Here is a 13,243-nt window from a genome sequence, read left to right as displayed (position 1 = left end):
TACTCAAGAGCTCAGTATTTATATAAGCTCACCAGGTTCCATTATTTCACCTATAAAGTAAATAATTTAATTAAATTTAAAACTAACTATTCAGATATAATATTTTATATATGTCGAATTCTGTTCGGGTTATATGTGTATGTAATGATTTTTTGATAATATTTTTATTTAATATTTTGTTTAAAACTTATTCTCCATAGTCTTCTCCGTTGGTCCCGGTCATGAAAAAGAATGTCAACATTAAGTGAGTTTTGGATTTTCATGCGGTCAATGCCCTCTCTGTGACCGATGTTTCCCCCACCCCGAATATATCTGAAATATTAAGTTCTTTGGGCAAATCTAAATATTTTTCGACACTTTTTTCGAACACTCCCTTTAAAAAAAAACTCTCTTTCTAAAGGAGAATTTTCACATTTCCATACAAAGGGTGGCCCACATGTATATCTATTCTTATCATTTGCAGAGATATAAATTAACCTGTTTTCAGATACAAATATAATAAATTCTAAGAAACCTTATCACTGAATCGCAAAGATACCAGTTTTCATGTCTTTTCTGTTCCTTGTCCAGACCTCTTTTCCATATTAAACTTATTTAGAAAAGGGTGTGTTCGCTAGTTGAAAGGGGTGCGGTGACAACCATAATAAAATTGATAGGAATTTTCTGTCGGCTTGTGTGAATGGATTGTGACTCAGGCGCGTATATCTATCTATAAATTTGGCTTGTCTGTCTGTTTGTATCCAATAAACGTCAAAACGGCTGAACCGATCGGGCACAAATTTTTTGTGGGACATCACGTGACCACAGGGAAGGTTTATTTCTGATTTTTAGCATGCATGCCAGAATTTGGATCTATTGTTTTAATCAAAAACCAAAATAAGGGGGGGATATTTCCCTCGCATTTCTCTGACATTTTTCAAATATTTTGTGTATTAGGTCCATGTGGGGTTTTAAAAGACACTAATTTTGGGTCGAAAAACTCAATTGCTGGACTCTAGAATGCATTTCCTCTTCTCCTTATAACATCCCCTCCACCCTTTCCCCACAGATGCTACAGATTTCAAAATGGGGAGGGGGGTAGAGGGGAGTTTACACCCTTGTTTTTCCACATTTAAAAAACTTTGCCTATGTAGTATAATCTTATTCACAGTTTATCAATCTCACCAAATATTCTGTTAAAAACTGAATTGTTTAAACAACGGAGTCTTTCTATTTCAAACGTCTTATACCTTACCTATTTCTAACTAAGCATTATTTAGAACAAATGATCTATAATTTTGAAATATTAAATATCAAATATTGAATTGCTATACAAGGATTAGAAAATTTATTTAGTAGTAGTATTTAGTAGTTATTATTTCATATTTTAACATCTATTTCGTTCGTTTTATCAATGAACAATCATTCAGTAAAATCGTTTGCCCAATAAAATAGTTCTTTTAAGTAAATTATTTTTCGAAAAAATCGTTTCTTCAGTAAAAAAAAATATCGTTCATCATTTCTTTCTAAAAATTTTGTTCTCTCTCAAAACTTTTGTTCCTTAACAAAAGAAATGCCCATCACTCAATATAGGACATTCTTACAGTGTTGATAAAATTAATCTTTCAAGTAAATATTCTTTTTTTGTTATTATTGTACTATGCCTATTTGAAGTGTTGATAAATTGATGTTTTACAGAAAAGCATTGTAAGATCAAGGTAGAACAAGAACAATCCAATGAAATGTGAAACCTAAAAAGAGTTGAATGCGTAACAAAAATACTTTTTGTTAGTGACTGTATGCAATAGAGAAGTAATGGGGTAGTTTTTGATTTACGCATTTTTTCCACTCGAAACTGCAAGATCAACAAAATAAAAAGATCAATTTTAGATGGATTTATCTTTCTTTTTATACTGAACAACTGTGCCCCGGAATTGTCTAAAAACTTAAAATCTTGAAATTGCAGATTTGACAGGATCAGTTGAATTCAGACCCTCAGACAGGATACAGGTATATTATACACGCATGATGTTATATCATTTAGTGATGGAAAATAACTTGGTTCCTTTTATGGGATTTAAAAACTTTTAATAGATTCCACAAGAATTAAGTTAAACAAATTTTAAAAATCGTTTATTCTAAATATTTACTTCTCTTTACCTATACCAAATTTTAACCCACAAAGTCGTCATTGTTGCTCTGAAAGCCGCCATTTTCAATCGTTTTCGCGGATTAAAAAAACGAACCCAGTTTTGTCCCATTGCAGGGGGGAGGGAATTTACGCATTTTTTCTTTTCATCGCTAGTTTTTCACTTTGGTCAAAATTTGCTTTTTGAACAGGAATAATTTAGATTTGCATTTGTCATTTGGAGTAAAATCTTAGATAAATAAAGTAAAATCTTAGATAAATAAAGTAAAATCTTGGAGTAAAAATTCTGCTGGATCACAAAGTTTGTAATGACACTGATTTTTTTATTCCCTTTGTACTTTTACGTCATCAGCAATCTTAAAATTGTCAAATTATTATTCATTTTCGTCGGATAAATTATTTAAGCTGAATATATTTTTAATCGTTTTACAACTTAAAGTCTAGTTTTTTAGGATGAAGATTTTATTTCTGATTCTTGCTGCTTCTTCAACCTCTGCTCAGCTCCTGGGAGCATTTAGTTTATTAAAGGGACTGTATGCAAATTGTAGCCGCCATTTTAAGTGATTCTCCATTGAAAGAGGGTCTGGATGATTTACAACGGTACACTTTATATCTGTACCTGTTCAAGGATGAATGATGTATAATATCCTTTTATAAGTAAAATTTGTTTATTTCCAATTGTTGTTCCTCTTTAAAAATGATTTTCCGATTTTTCTGAAACTAACATAATTTAACCGTTTTATGGTAGAAAAACAACAATTTGTTCAGAATTGTAACTCGTATTTTATACCGTTGTGAATTGGACATGCCACTATTTTTTTAAACAGAGGGTCTCTTTAACGCCTTCAGTTCCTTTAACGATCAAATTTTAAGTCATGGCCAAGCAAAAAAATACAGATAAAATTCAATTATAAGTAGCATTTAGAAATATTTTCGATTTCTAAGTTTCTGTAAAACCATGATATGTATACATTTTTTTAAGAACAGTGTGTGCAGGTGCAGAAATAAATTATAATTTAGAAAAATGTTGATACAAATCATTCAAAAATTAATTTATTCCCACATTATAGTAAATTAATTTGGTTTCATGGATTATTTTTCCCCCCCCCTCTCCAAGGCCCCCCCTTCCTTTCCGGAATAAGCCAGTTAATGGTTTTGCCTTAAGCTATGCATAAACAGGACAAACAGGATTATTGGTTTAATTCAATGCCGAAACAATATTCAGTTTGAAAATCTGAGATTAACATCAATACAGACAAAATAATAAGATAATTCTGTTTCAATATTTCTAAGATTTTCAAAAATAAAATGTTTAATAAATTTCCAAAAAAGCTTTCAGCACGCTTCGCGTTAATTTTCTAGCAACAATTGTTAGAGCTGCTGACCGATGCTCTACAAGCTCCATTTTTCTACGAGCAATTTTTAAACCTCGCTCCTTCCATGAACCTACTCTGGGGTCAAATGAGTTGCCACAACAAGTTTTGGCATTTTCAGTTTAGCCGTTTTGACGTTTATTTGATAGGTTATCTTTTTTAGGCTTTGACAATTTGTACAACTAATTTTAGAACTGTTATAATTCTGATATTTGTTGCTCTCTTGATGGGACTGTACTGTATGCATAATGTTTAAGTGACCCTCCATGAAAAGATGGCAATGTCCGATTCACAATGCTTCCCAACTTGTCTTATGAAGTGGGGATTAGATATCAGTATTTCTAATTAAAGAAAACTGATTATTTTTAATACAAAAGTGACCTGCGCATCTCTACTGCAAGAAAACGTATAAAAATTATCAGAAATAATCACTTTAAAACCTAGAAATACAACAATATCAACATTATAGATCAGATAAAGGTTTCAAGGGTACCATTGTGAACCGGACTTAGGCAAATTTGCAGGAAGGGTAACTTGAAATTACGCTTACAGTCCCTTTATGTATTTCAAATCGTAGACCGGAAATACGGGTTATGGTTCTGGGATTAGTTAACATGTTAAATAAAGTAATATTGTTATCATGAAACCATGTCCATGGGTAAAATAGAAAACGCCCATCGTGTAAAATTATGTATTTTGCAAGCACATTATCACAAATCCTTGATTTTTTTGTTCCGTCGACCCGATAACCATATAAAGTATATTTTCAATATTTATTGCACCTGCACAATTAAAGTTAATCTTAAAAAATTAGATTCAGATTTCTCAGAAAAATTGGAAAATATGAACATTAAACTTACATTGCACAAAACATATTAAAATCAGACTTATGAAATGTTAAAATACAAAATTAGATTTTCTAGCATGCATCTTCTCCAAATATCTGCAACTATGCACCTAAATGTTTCAGTTTTTAAACTTCACATTTTATTTAAAACATAATCATTCTTAACAACATCTTACGAAGATCCTCAGCAGTCAAACTAACTAACCATGTATATAAAGTAATACTCTATGTTTGTCAGCTTGTATTTTAATGCGCCCGATCATAACTCATAAACCCCTGGACCGGTGTGCCTCAAATTTGGATTTGGGAACTCGCTAAATTTACAAAAATTGTTTTTAGCTTGGTTTGTTGATTGGTTGGAATTTTACAGCGAAATTTTAGTTTCCAGTCAAGTCTGGGTTTCCAAGCTAGTATCTAATACTTTTGACACTAGGAGAAGTATGAGAGTGTAAAATCCAGGCTTCAGTGTGCTGAAATGCCGACCAATGGAACTTGTGCTATTCTTTTTGATGAGGATGAGTAAGTTTCATTCAATTATGGATTATGTTCGAAAATATTATTTTTTTTAAATACTCTTTTTCGGGTGTTGAAAAAAATTAAGAACAAATAATGTTTACCATATCAGTACAATAGTTAAACTTTGTTTGTGGACATCTTAAATCTACGAACCAATTTATTTTGTTTAACAAATTTTAATGATTTTCGTTCTCAATTTTAATTGAATTTTTATTGTATAATCGATTTAAATCTCAAAATTCTTCTTTTTATCTTTTGGAGAAATGTGGCCGACCATATATGGGATGTTTAGTTCCTTAAAGTAGTCCTCACTTTGATATAGACCTATATTTGTTCTGAGAGAAGTTCTAACCAATCCTCACCACATCAAACTTAGTTGTCAGTTAATTTAATATAGGGTTCAAAACATTTTATTCACTTTTAAAGAGGTTTGACGCGGTTTTGAAATCGACGTAACAAGTTAAAACAAACACAATTATAAAATATCCCAGCCTATATAAGCTCTTGTGCAAACACAATTATAAAATATCCCAGCCTATATATTATAAAATATCCCAGCCTATGGCTATATATTATAAAATATACCAGCCTATATATTATAAAATATCCCAGCCTATATATTATAAAATATTCCAGCCTATATATCATAAAATATCCCAGCCTATATATTATAAAATATCCCAGCCTATATAAGCTCTTGTACAAAAATCGTTGATAATTACTTATTACTTCTTAACAACAAAAATCAACAGATCTAGGGCTACAAAAAACGTTATAGCAGTCATAACATTTTCTTAAATTGAGGATACACTGAGCTGCTTTTAATTTAGCTGCTATGGATGGCAGCTGCATTTAAATGAAGTATAACCTTAGCTGCTTTAAATTTGGCTGCACTTAATAGCAGTTGATACATATGTAAATGAAAGATAAACGGAACTGCTTTTTATTTAGCTGCTCTGGATGGCAGCTGCATGTAAATGAAGGATACACCGAACTACCCAAACAAACCCTTGGCGACAAGTAAAGGATACTATGGAAAATATATAGAAAATATATAAGAACATATAGAAAAAGTTTATTGTAACCCAGCGGGGGGGGGGGAAGGGGGGAAACTTTAAGCTTGTAGAAAAACTTTATCAAAGATCAATTTTGAATTTTTGTTAATTTTTAAAAATCTTTTAATTTTGACCCCGTTTTTCAATTAAGATAATTAATGTTGGTAAACGTGCACATTTCAAATCAATTTTAAATGGGATATTCAAAAAAATAGATGATGATGACAGTATTTAATAAGCCGATTGAGAAAAAAAGCTGGCGGTAGGAAAACATTTACCTGGAAAGAAAATCAACATCAAACTTCTTTTTTAAATTTACTTTGAAATGAAATTTAAGGACAAACTTTTAATCAAAATTTTACATCCACATTGATTTGTGAACCCCTTTATCTATCATATTTTCTATTTCTGCAGACTTGGAGGACCGTTAATTGACAATCCTAAGGAATCAAAAAAAATAATTATAATTAGTAATGTCATTTTCATAATTACAATTATAATTATGTTGGCGGGGAAGGGGGTGGGGATTTAGATTTTAAATTATTATTTTTGATAACTTTAGAAAAATGATGCTGAAGCTGTTCTTGTAAGAAAAGGTTGTATTCTGGTCGGATACGATCATGATAGAGGTAAAAGGTTACATAGATCCAGCCTGTATGTTGCGCATTAAACATTCTGTGTCCACTTCATACTGGGTACACTAGACCATCTGGTACTGGTAAACAAGCACATACACTATAAAGTATGAGGTGCAGTACTTTGGCAAAAATTCAAACTCCTGACCCCCTGGGCCCCCTACAAAGTTCCCATGATTCATATCCTAGCCACAGCGCTCATTCATAGCCTATTTCAAGTTTTCAACCCTGAAACATTCTATTTTTTTTCAAAAAACTTTCAGATTGACTTTTTCAGGATTAATTCTTCTTTAAAAGTTTGCCTTTCCAGAGGATATTCTTGTTTCCATAGTTCGTCTTTAAGGAGTTTGTCAGTACGGTTGTTAATCGTTTTTGAAAACGATCGTTAAACGAACATTTTTTGTTTCGTTTTTCAAACGAAACTCAAAAACGATCGTTTCCTTTTTGGAAAAAACGATTGTTTTTAAAAACGACCCACTCGTTTTGAACTTTTAGAAAACGAATAACGATCGTTTTAGAAAACGATCATTTTTTAAAAAACCATTTGTGACCGTTGTATATAATTGTTTTTTTTTTTTAAAAAAAACGATCGCTTTTGAACAAACGATCGTTTTCGAAAAAAAAATTTTATTGAAAATTATGTTAACGATCGTTAACGAAGGGTCGTCGTTAACGATCGTTAACGAAGGGTTGTTGTGAACGATCGTTAACGAAACGACGAACTTTATAAAACGTTTTTGAAAAAACGATCGTTTTTGTAAAAAAATTATATGTAACTTTATTGAATGTCGTCTTACATGAAGTTAAAAAGTTGTGGGGAAGCTAAAAATTCTTGATATTTTCTTAAAAACTGTTCAATGATAAGTACAGATGCCCTTCAGGTCGGTTTCCTCTCTTCGTTAACTATCGTTAATGAAGGGACGTCGTTAACGATCGTTAACGAAGGGTCGTCGTTAACTATCGTTAACGAAGGGTCGTCGTTAACGATCGTTAACGAATTATCGTCGTTAACGATCGTTAACGAAACGACGATTTTTATAAAAACAATCGTTTTGAAAAACTATCGCACTTAAAAACTTTCGATGTTCAAAACGATCGTTTTAAAAACAACCATTTTTAAAAAAACGAACTTTTTGAAAACGATCGTTTTTAAAACGATCGTTTCGTTTTAATTTGTTCGTCGTCGTTTGCATAACGAAACGATCGTTTTTCAAAAAAATGAAAACGTTAACATCGGTACCCAATTCAATTTAACAAATGTTACTTACTGCCGTGTGTCCCAGTCTCGATGTTATTATGCTTTGGAAACACATATAATGAGGCCTGGGGTGAAAATAGGGGTTGTTTACATTTGACATCTTTCCAACCAATATTTTGTAATTATAAATTGCACTGAAGAGAAAACTTTAGAAATCAGGATATCGCGATTAATGTTGTTAATCTTAAGACTTTTTATCTTTAGTTTGTATCCAGGAAAGTTTCTAAAATTCAACAAGTCAGAGTGGTGTATGCAGGATTTAAAATTTTGCGCACCATATAATGAGAGAACCAGAATTTAGTAGGGATATCCAAAAAGAACGAAAAATTTTTTGCAAACATTTTTACTATATAACTGGATTTTGCGATAAAAAATTCAATTTTTGCAAATTTGCAATTTTTTTGCAGATTCTAAAAGTAGAGCACAAGAGCTTTCCAATGATATATCATTTGTCATATTTAGACATCAAACATGGGATTTAGAGGGGGGCCCCCCAGCATATCCTGGTTTTCAAGTACCCCAGCAGAGATAGGGTTAATATGATTGTCCTCGGCCACTAAAGTATTTCTTTCAAGTTCTATTCCATTTGTTTTTCTCAGCTTTATTCTTGTAGTCCAGTTATTCAATTTAGAATCGTATAATGTACCTACAATAAAAACCTAATATTGTCAAGTAAATCTTTTGCATTTTTTTCAAAGAATCTTTATTTGCTGAGACTGCAGGTGATTTTTTTTCACTTTACCTAACAACTGTTGACCCTCATTTCAGGCTTTTACATACCTTTTATCCAAACAAATTTTCGTTTTGCCCCACTTTTGGAAATTATAATTCTTAACATTTACACAAATTTTATGAAGAATTTGAAAAAGGCAAATTTATGAATTAGAGTTTTTACAGATTCTAAATTAAAGCTTTTCTAAATTGTCATATTTGCACTTAAGCATATCTAGGTCAACGAACAAATTATGCTACAGAATTCGAGTTTTATAAAATCAAAACAACTGAAATTTTTTTAAACCATAATTTTTAGAAAATAACGCCAACTTTTCTGAAATGCTGAAAAAGAAAATTTTAATAAAAAATATTGTAGCATATCTTTGAGAATTCCCGATTACATACAGTATACTAATTCACATCCAAGAAATAGTGAGGACAACTGCATTCATGTTTAAAAATAACTTTCTTCTGAAGGAACATTTTTTGCAAGATTTTGTCTAAAAATAAATGAAATGCACAGAATTAAAAATTTATGATGTGAATAAGATGTTGTAAGCATACAATTTTGCAAACAATCAGCTACTTTTCATTTCTACATAAAATTTCAAGGTTTGATTTCATATCAAGGTCATATTTGACCAAGTTAATAAGAATCTCTCAATTCAGAATTCACATACGTTTATATTAAATTAGTTTTTTCTTGGAGTTGATGGTGAAATACAAGATTTAAAAAATTCACAATTCAAATGTTGGACCAAAAAATGTTAAATAAACTTTAAAAGGAATATTTAGCCTGACAATTTTCCGAATTATGTACAAATTCAAAAAAAGTATTTATAACACTTAAAATATTTTAATTTAAGATTCAATATTTACTGGACTGGGTAAAGCAGCAGTTGTAGCAGCTGTTGGAGCTCACAAATACCAGGTAGCCATTTTTGTCCTAAAAATATTATTAATTTTCTTGTTAAACTAATCTTTTTTTAGAACTTTGATGAAGACGGATATAAAGACATAGATGAAAAGGTAGATATTATTTCATTACCAAGCAACAAAAATTCATTACGTTGTTGCTGCTAAGAATGATAAACCAATAAAAACTTTCAGAAATTAGGAACAGAACTTAATCTAAAAACTAAATCTACCTCCTAGATACTACACCTAGAGCTTTGTATGAGTGTGTTGTGTGACATGCAGAACAAAGGAATTGAGTCTTTGCCACAAACTCTGATTTTCTAATCCCCATATCTTTAGAACCCAATGTCATAGACCTTAGATATTTCAAACTATGAATTTTGTTAGTTCAAGTGATCTAAGTTTGAAATATAAAAGGTTTACACCATTAGGTTGGCAACATATAAGCATTAGAAAGTTTGAGTTTGTGACAAAAAGTCAATTCCTTTGTGGAATAATTAGTCCAGATAAATTCCATGTGAATTATCATCCCATAAACATGTCACACCCAGCAGCTATGAGGTAGATTTATTAAAAAAAGGTTAAGAAACACCACCCTTAATTTCTTAAACATGGTTTACAGTGAAACCCTTAATAACGAATACATCGAATGAATTCATCAAATGTCGTATTCTTTACTTTCTGATAATGGAATGTTGCAGATATTTAGTTTTTTAATTAAATGATTATATGGAAATCTTTAAAACTGTTCTCGCATATTCATGGCTATTTATCTATTTTCGCAAATACTGAAATTTACGTAATATAGTATAAAACTCAATGAAAAATTGTCAAGACGACATTTGATAAATTCTTCCGATGTATTCGTTATTAAGGATTTCACTGTATGATTTTTGACAGCTTCAGGAAAGGTTCCGGATACGGATCCAAATAAAATCGGGAAATATCGGAAACCCTTGTTTGCTGGGCATGTACTCTAAATTAAAATACTTTTTGGACTTCTTTTTATGACAGATTTTTTTCTGTCTGAATGATTGATTGATCTCTAATGTTTCGAATCCGTTTTATGCATCTTGATTTTAGATCAGCTCCGTAGACTGTGTTTGCTCTGGCTTCTCGTTTAGCGCCAATCAACCAGCTGCTACTGCTGGTACTCCTAGCACCACTACTACCAGATCGACCAGTGCTGGAACTACAACAGTTAAAACTGTTGATAGTACAACTGGTACTATTAGCGGAGTGGGACAATCTTTGAAGAATTTCTTTTCAGGCGGAAAGAAAAACTGAACCTTTCTCGTCCGTCCCCTTCCCATCTTTCATTTCAATGTTTTTCATGTTAAATCAGTAATTATATATTAATTTGATAATTCAAAAATGATACAATTGTATTTAAAGTGCAATTCAAATAAAGAAAAGTTAAATTGAAAAATTAAAATGTAGTTTTTTTAAAGACACTATATAATCATAGTTTAAAGTAACCTTTCATTGAAAAAATGCTATGCCAGATTCACAACTTTATCCTTGCTTTGTCTGATCAAGTAGTCCGTAAATATCCATTTTTGTTTTTAAAAAATGATTTTTTTTTCATTTGTGGTTTCCTCACAAGATTATATTGTGCATTTCTTGCTTAAGGAGCAATGAAAAATTGTGGAAACCATCTTGTTTGTAAGCCAGAGAATCAGTATTGTTCAGATAACGGTTTCGAAGAACTCATATCGCATCAGACATGCTCCTTTTTTGCTGTCGTTTTTATAACTAATCATCATTTTAGTTTTAATTTACAAAAAAATAAACATTTAGATATACTAGAAAATTAAAATTAGGATGTCTATCCCAAAAATGTTTTAAATATATTAATTTATTTTTACTTTTTTTACCGAAATTAAAGTTGCCAGTTTTATTTTAATTAAATCATTAGCATTTTTTTGACATTATACTAGATCTCTGGAAACTCTAGATTGAACTCAGTAATCTGGTTTTAATCTTCTATGAAAAGAATCCTAATTAATTTGAAAGCGAAGAATATTCCTCATACAGTCTCGATTAGTATTCTCCTAGAACTAAAAACTGTGGTTTAGTAAAAATAAAATTATCACACTCTCCCCTATCTCACCTCCAAGGGCAAAATCTATGAAAACTATGCCACCAACATGTATTTATAAGACAATACGGCACAACTTTGTGACCTTGTAGATACTCTAGCTAAGATTTATCCAATTACATATTAGAATTGCAAAACTTTTTTTTTCCTCTCAACATGTCTTCAAAAAGAAAAGTTGTGAACATAAAAGGTTTTTATCTGATGCGCAATTTACTTTTATATGACGTGAATACATTTTGCTTTTATTGTAAAGATTTAGTTTAAACGAAAAAGTTTTAAAAAAACTGCCATGATTATTTAAAATTAAATTTAAAGAAAATGTAAAATTTTATCTGATGCTTTGATGACCCCTGAGCTTGACATATATATTTGTCTCTTATTGATAAAAGTTTTAAACCATTTACAACTTTTTATATCCTTCATTCTTTTAGAAAAGTTTTACAAACAACTCATCAAAAGTTGCAAAGTTTCACTTTTTTAGGTTTTTAAATCTCTATATGTTACTATAATTGACCCTTTAAAGGGACTGTAAAGGAAAAATAAAAGGGGGTATAAGGCTGAAAGCTAATCACTTTAGCTCTCGATCGCGACCCATGAAAGTAATATCTGATGTTCCTTACTCGAGAAACTGATTTACAACTGTGTCAAATTTATACGAAAATTAATATATATACAATTTTGTATAAAAGTAGAGGGTTTAAAAAGATCAAATTCAGCAAATATGCAACCAATCTGAAAACGATGATATCCCAGAGAAAGCTAATTGTAACTTAGGTTTACTCCAATTCTAATTTTATATTTGTTATTTCTATTTTTTATAAATTTAATTCATAATATTATTTATACGTCCGTATTGCTTGACCAGAAATTCCACCAATGGCAGTGCAGTAAAGTGGTCACGTGATACAGGCGGAGACATGTGACCAGTATACTGCTCTGCCATTGATGATAGTTCTGGTCACGTGATTTAAGTTGAAGATTTTCTAAATTTTACATATATGAACTTTCGTATAATTTTAACACAGTTTTATATCAATTTCTCGAGACAGGAACATCAGATAAAACTTTCATGGGTCGCGATCAAGAGCTGAAGTGATTAGCTTTCAGCCTATACCCCCTTTCATTTTTCCTTTACAGTCCCTTTAAATAGATTGGATCTCTAGTCATAATTATTGTCTTTGTTGATGAAAAAAATAAACACCGCTTGTCTTCCAAAAAGCGGATATTTTGTTAGAAATTACAAACAGAATATTAGCATTATAAAAACTGAGAGATGTCTTTTGCATTATAATTTGATATTTTTAAACAATATTATTAAATGCTTTTTATAACAAAATAATGTTAAGATTTCCTTCAAATGTTGAGATTAGGAAAAAATCTGACATTCGTATCGTATATATGTTCCCCATAGCTGGCCAAATGGCTGGACCGAATAGACTGACATTTTTGTGGAGACATATAGGTAGCCCGTAAGTGACATAGGCTAACAAAATCGAATATTAAAAATCAATCCTGGTTGGGCGATTTATCGAAAAATTACTACATAAAAATTAATATACCTCATACCAAATCTCGTAGACCTTAGATATATCAAATTATTAGTTTTCACAGATCAAATAATCAAAAGATTAAAATATCAACAGTTTACAGTACACTAATATGTTGCTAATTTAGACATCAGAAAATTTGAGTTTGTGT

General features: G+C 30.8%; 1 protein-coding gene across 3 annotated transcripts; it reads left to right on the top strand.

Annotated features, from left to right (window-relative positions):
* Positions 1-1,925: 1,925 nt before the first annotated feature.
* On the top strand, positions 1,926-10,873 carry LOC111711717 (uncharacterized). 3 transcript variants are annotated; one of them, XM_023486136.1, is made up of 9 exons: positions 1,926-1,989; positions 2,581-2,646; positions 4,781-4,867; positions 5,816-5,884; positions 6,334-6,364; positions 6,482-6,548; positions 9,393-9,457; positions 9,517-9,555; positions 10,528-10,873. In XM_023486136.1, exons 2-9 carry the CDS (start codon positions 2,582-2,584, stop codon positions 10,729-10,731), a joined length of 627 nt encoding a protein of 208 aa, XP_023341904.1. In that variant the 5' UTR covers positions 1,926-1,989; position 2,581; the 3' UTR covers positions 10,732-10,873. The 3 variants fall into 3 exon arrangements, with proteins under 3 accessions (XP_023341904.1, XP_023341905.1, XP_023341906.1); XM_023486137.1 differs by having other exon boundaries at positions 1,973-1,989; positions 2,573-2,646; XM_023486138.1 differs by lacking the exons at positions 1,926-1,989; positions 2,581-2,646 and adding an exon at positions 2,652-2,728 and having other exon boundaries at positions 4,782-4,867.
* The last annotated feature ends 2,370 nt before the right edge of the window (positions 10,874-13,243 follow it).

Source organism: Eurytemora carolleeae, unplaced genomic scaffold, assembly GCF_000591075.1.
Source record: "Eurytemora carolleeae unplaced genomic scaffold, Eaff_2.0 scaffold1199, whole genome shotgun sequence".
NCBI classification, from domain to species: Eukaryota; Metazoa; Arthropoda; class Copepoda; order Calanoida; family Temoridae; genus Eurytemora; species Eurytemora carolleeae.
The sequence above is the reverse complement of the archived record's forward strand: the minus strand, read 5'-3'. Positions and strand labels throughout refer to the sequence as shown.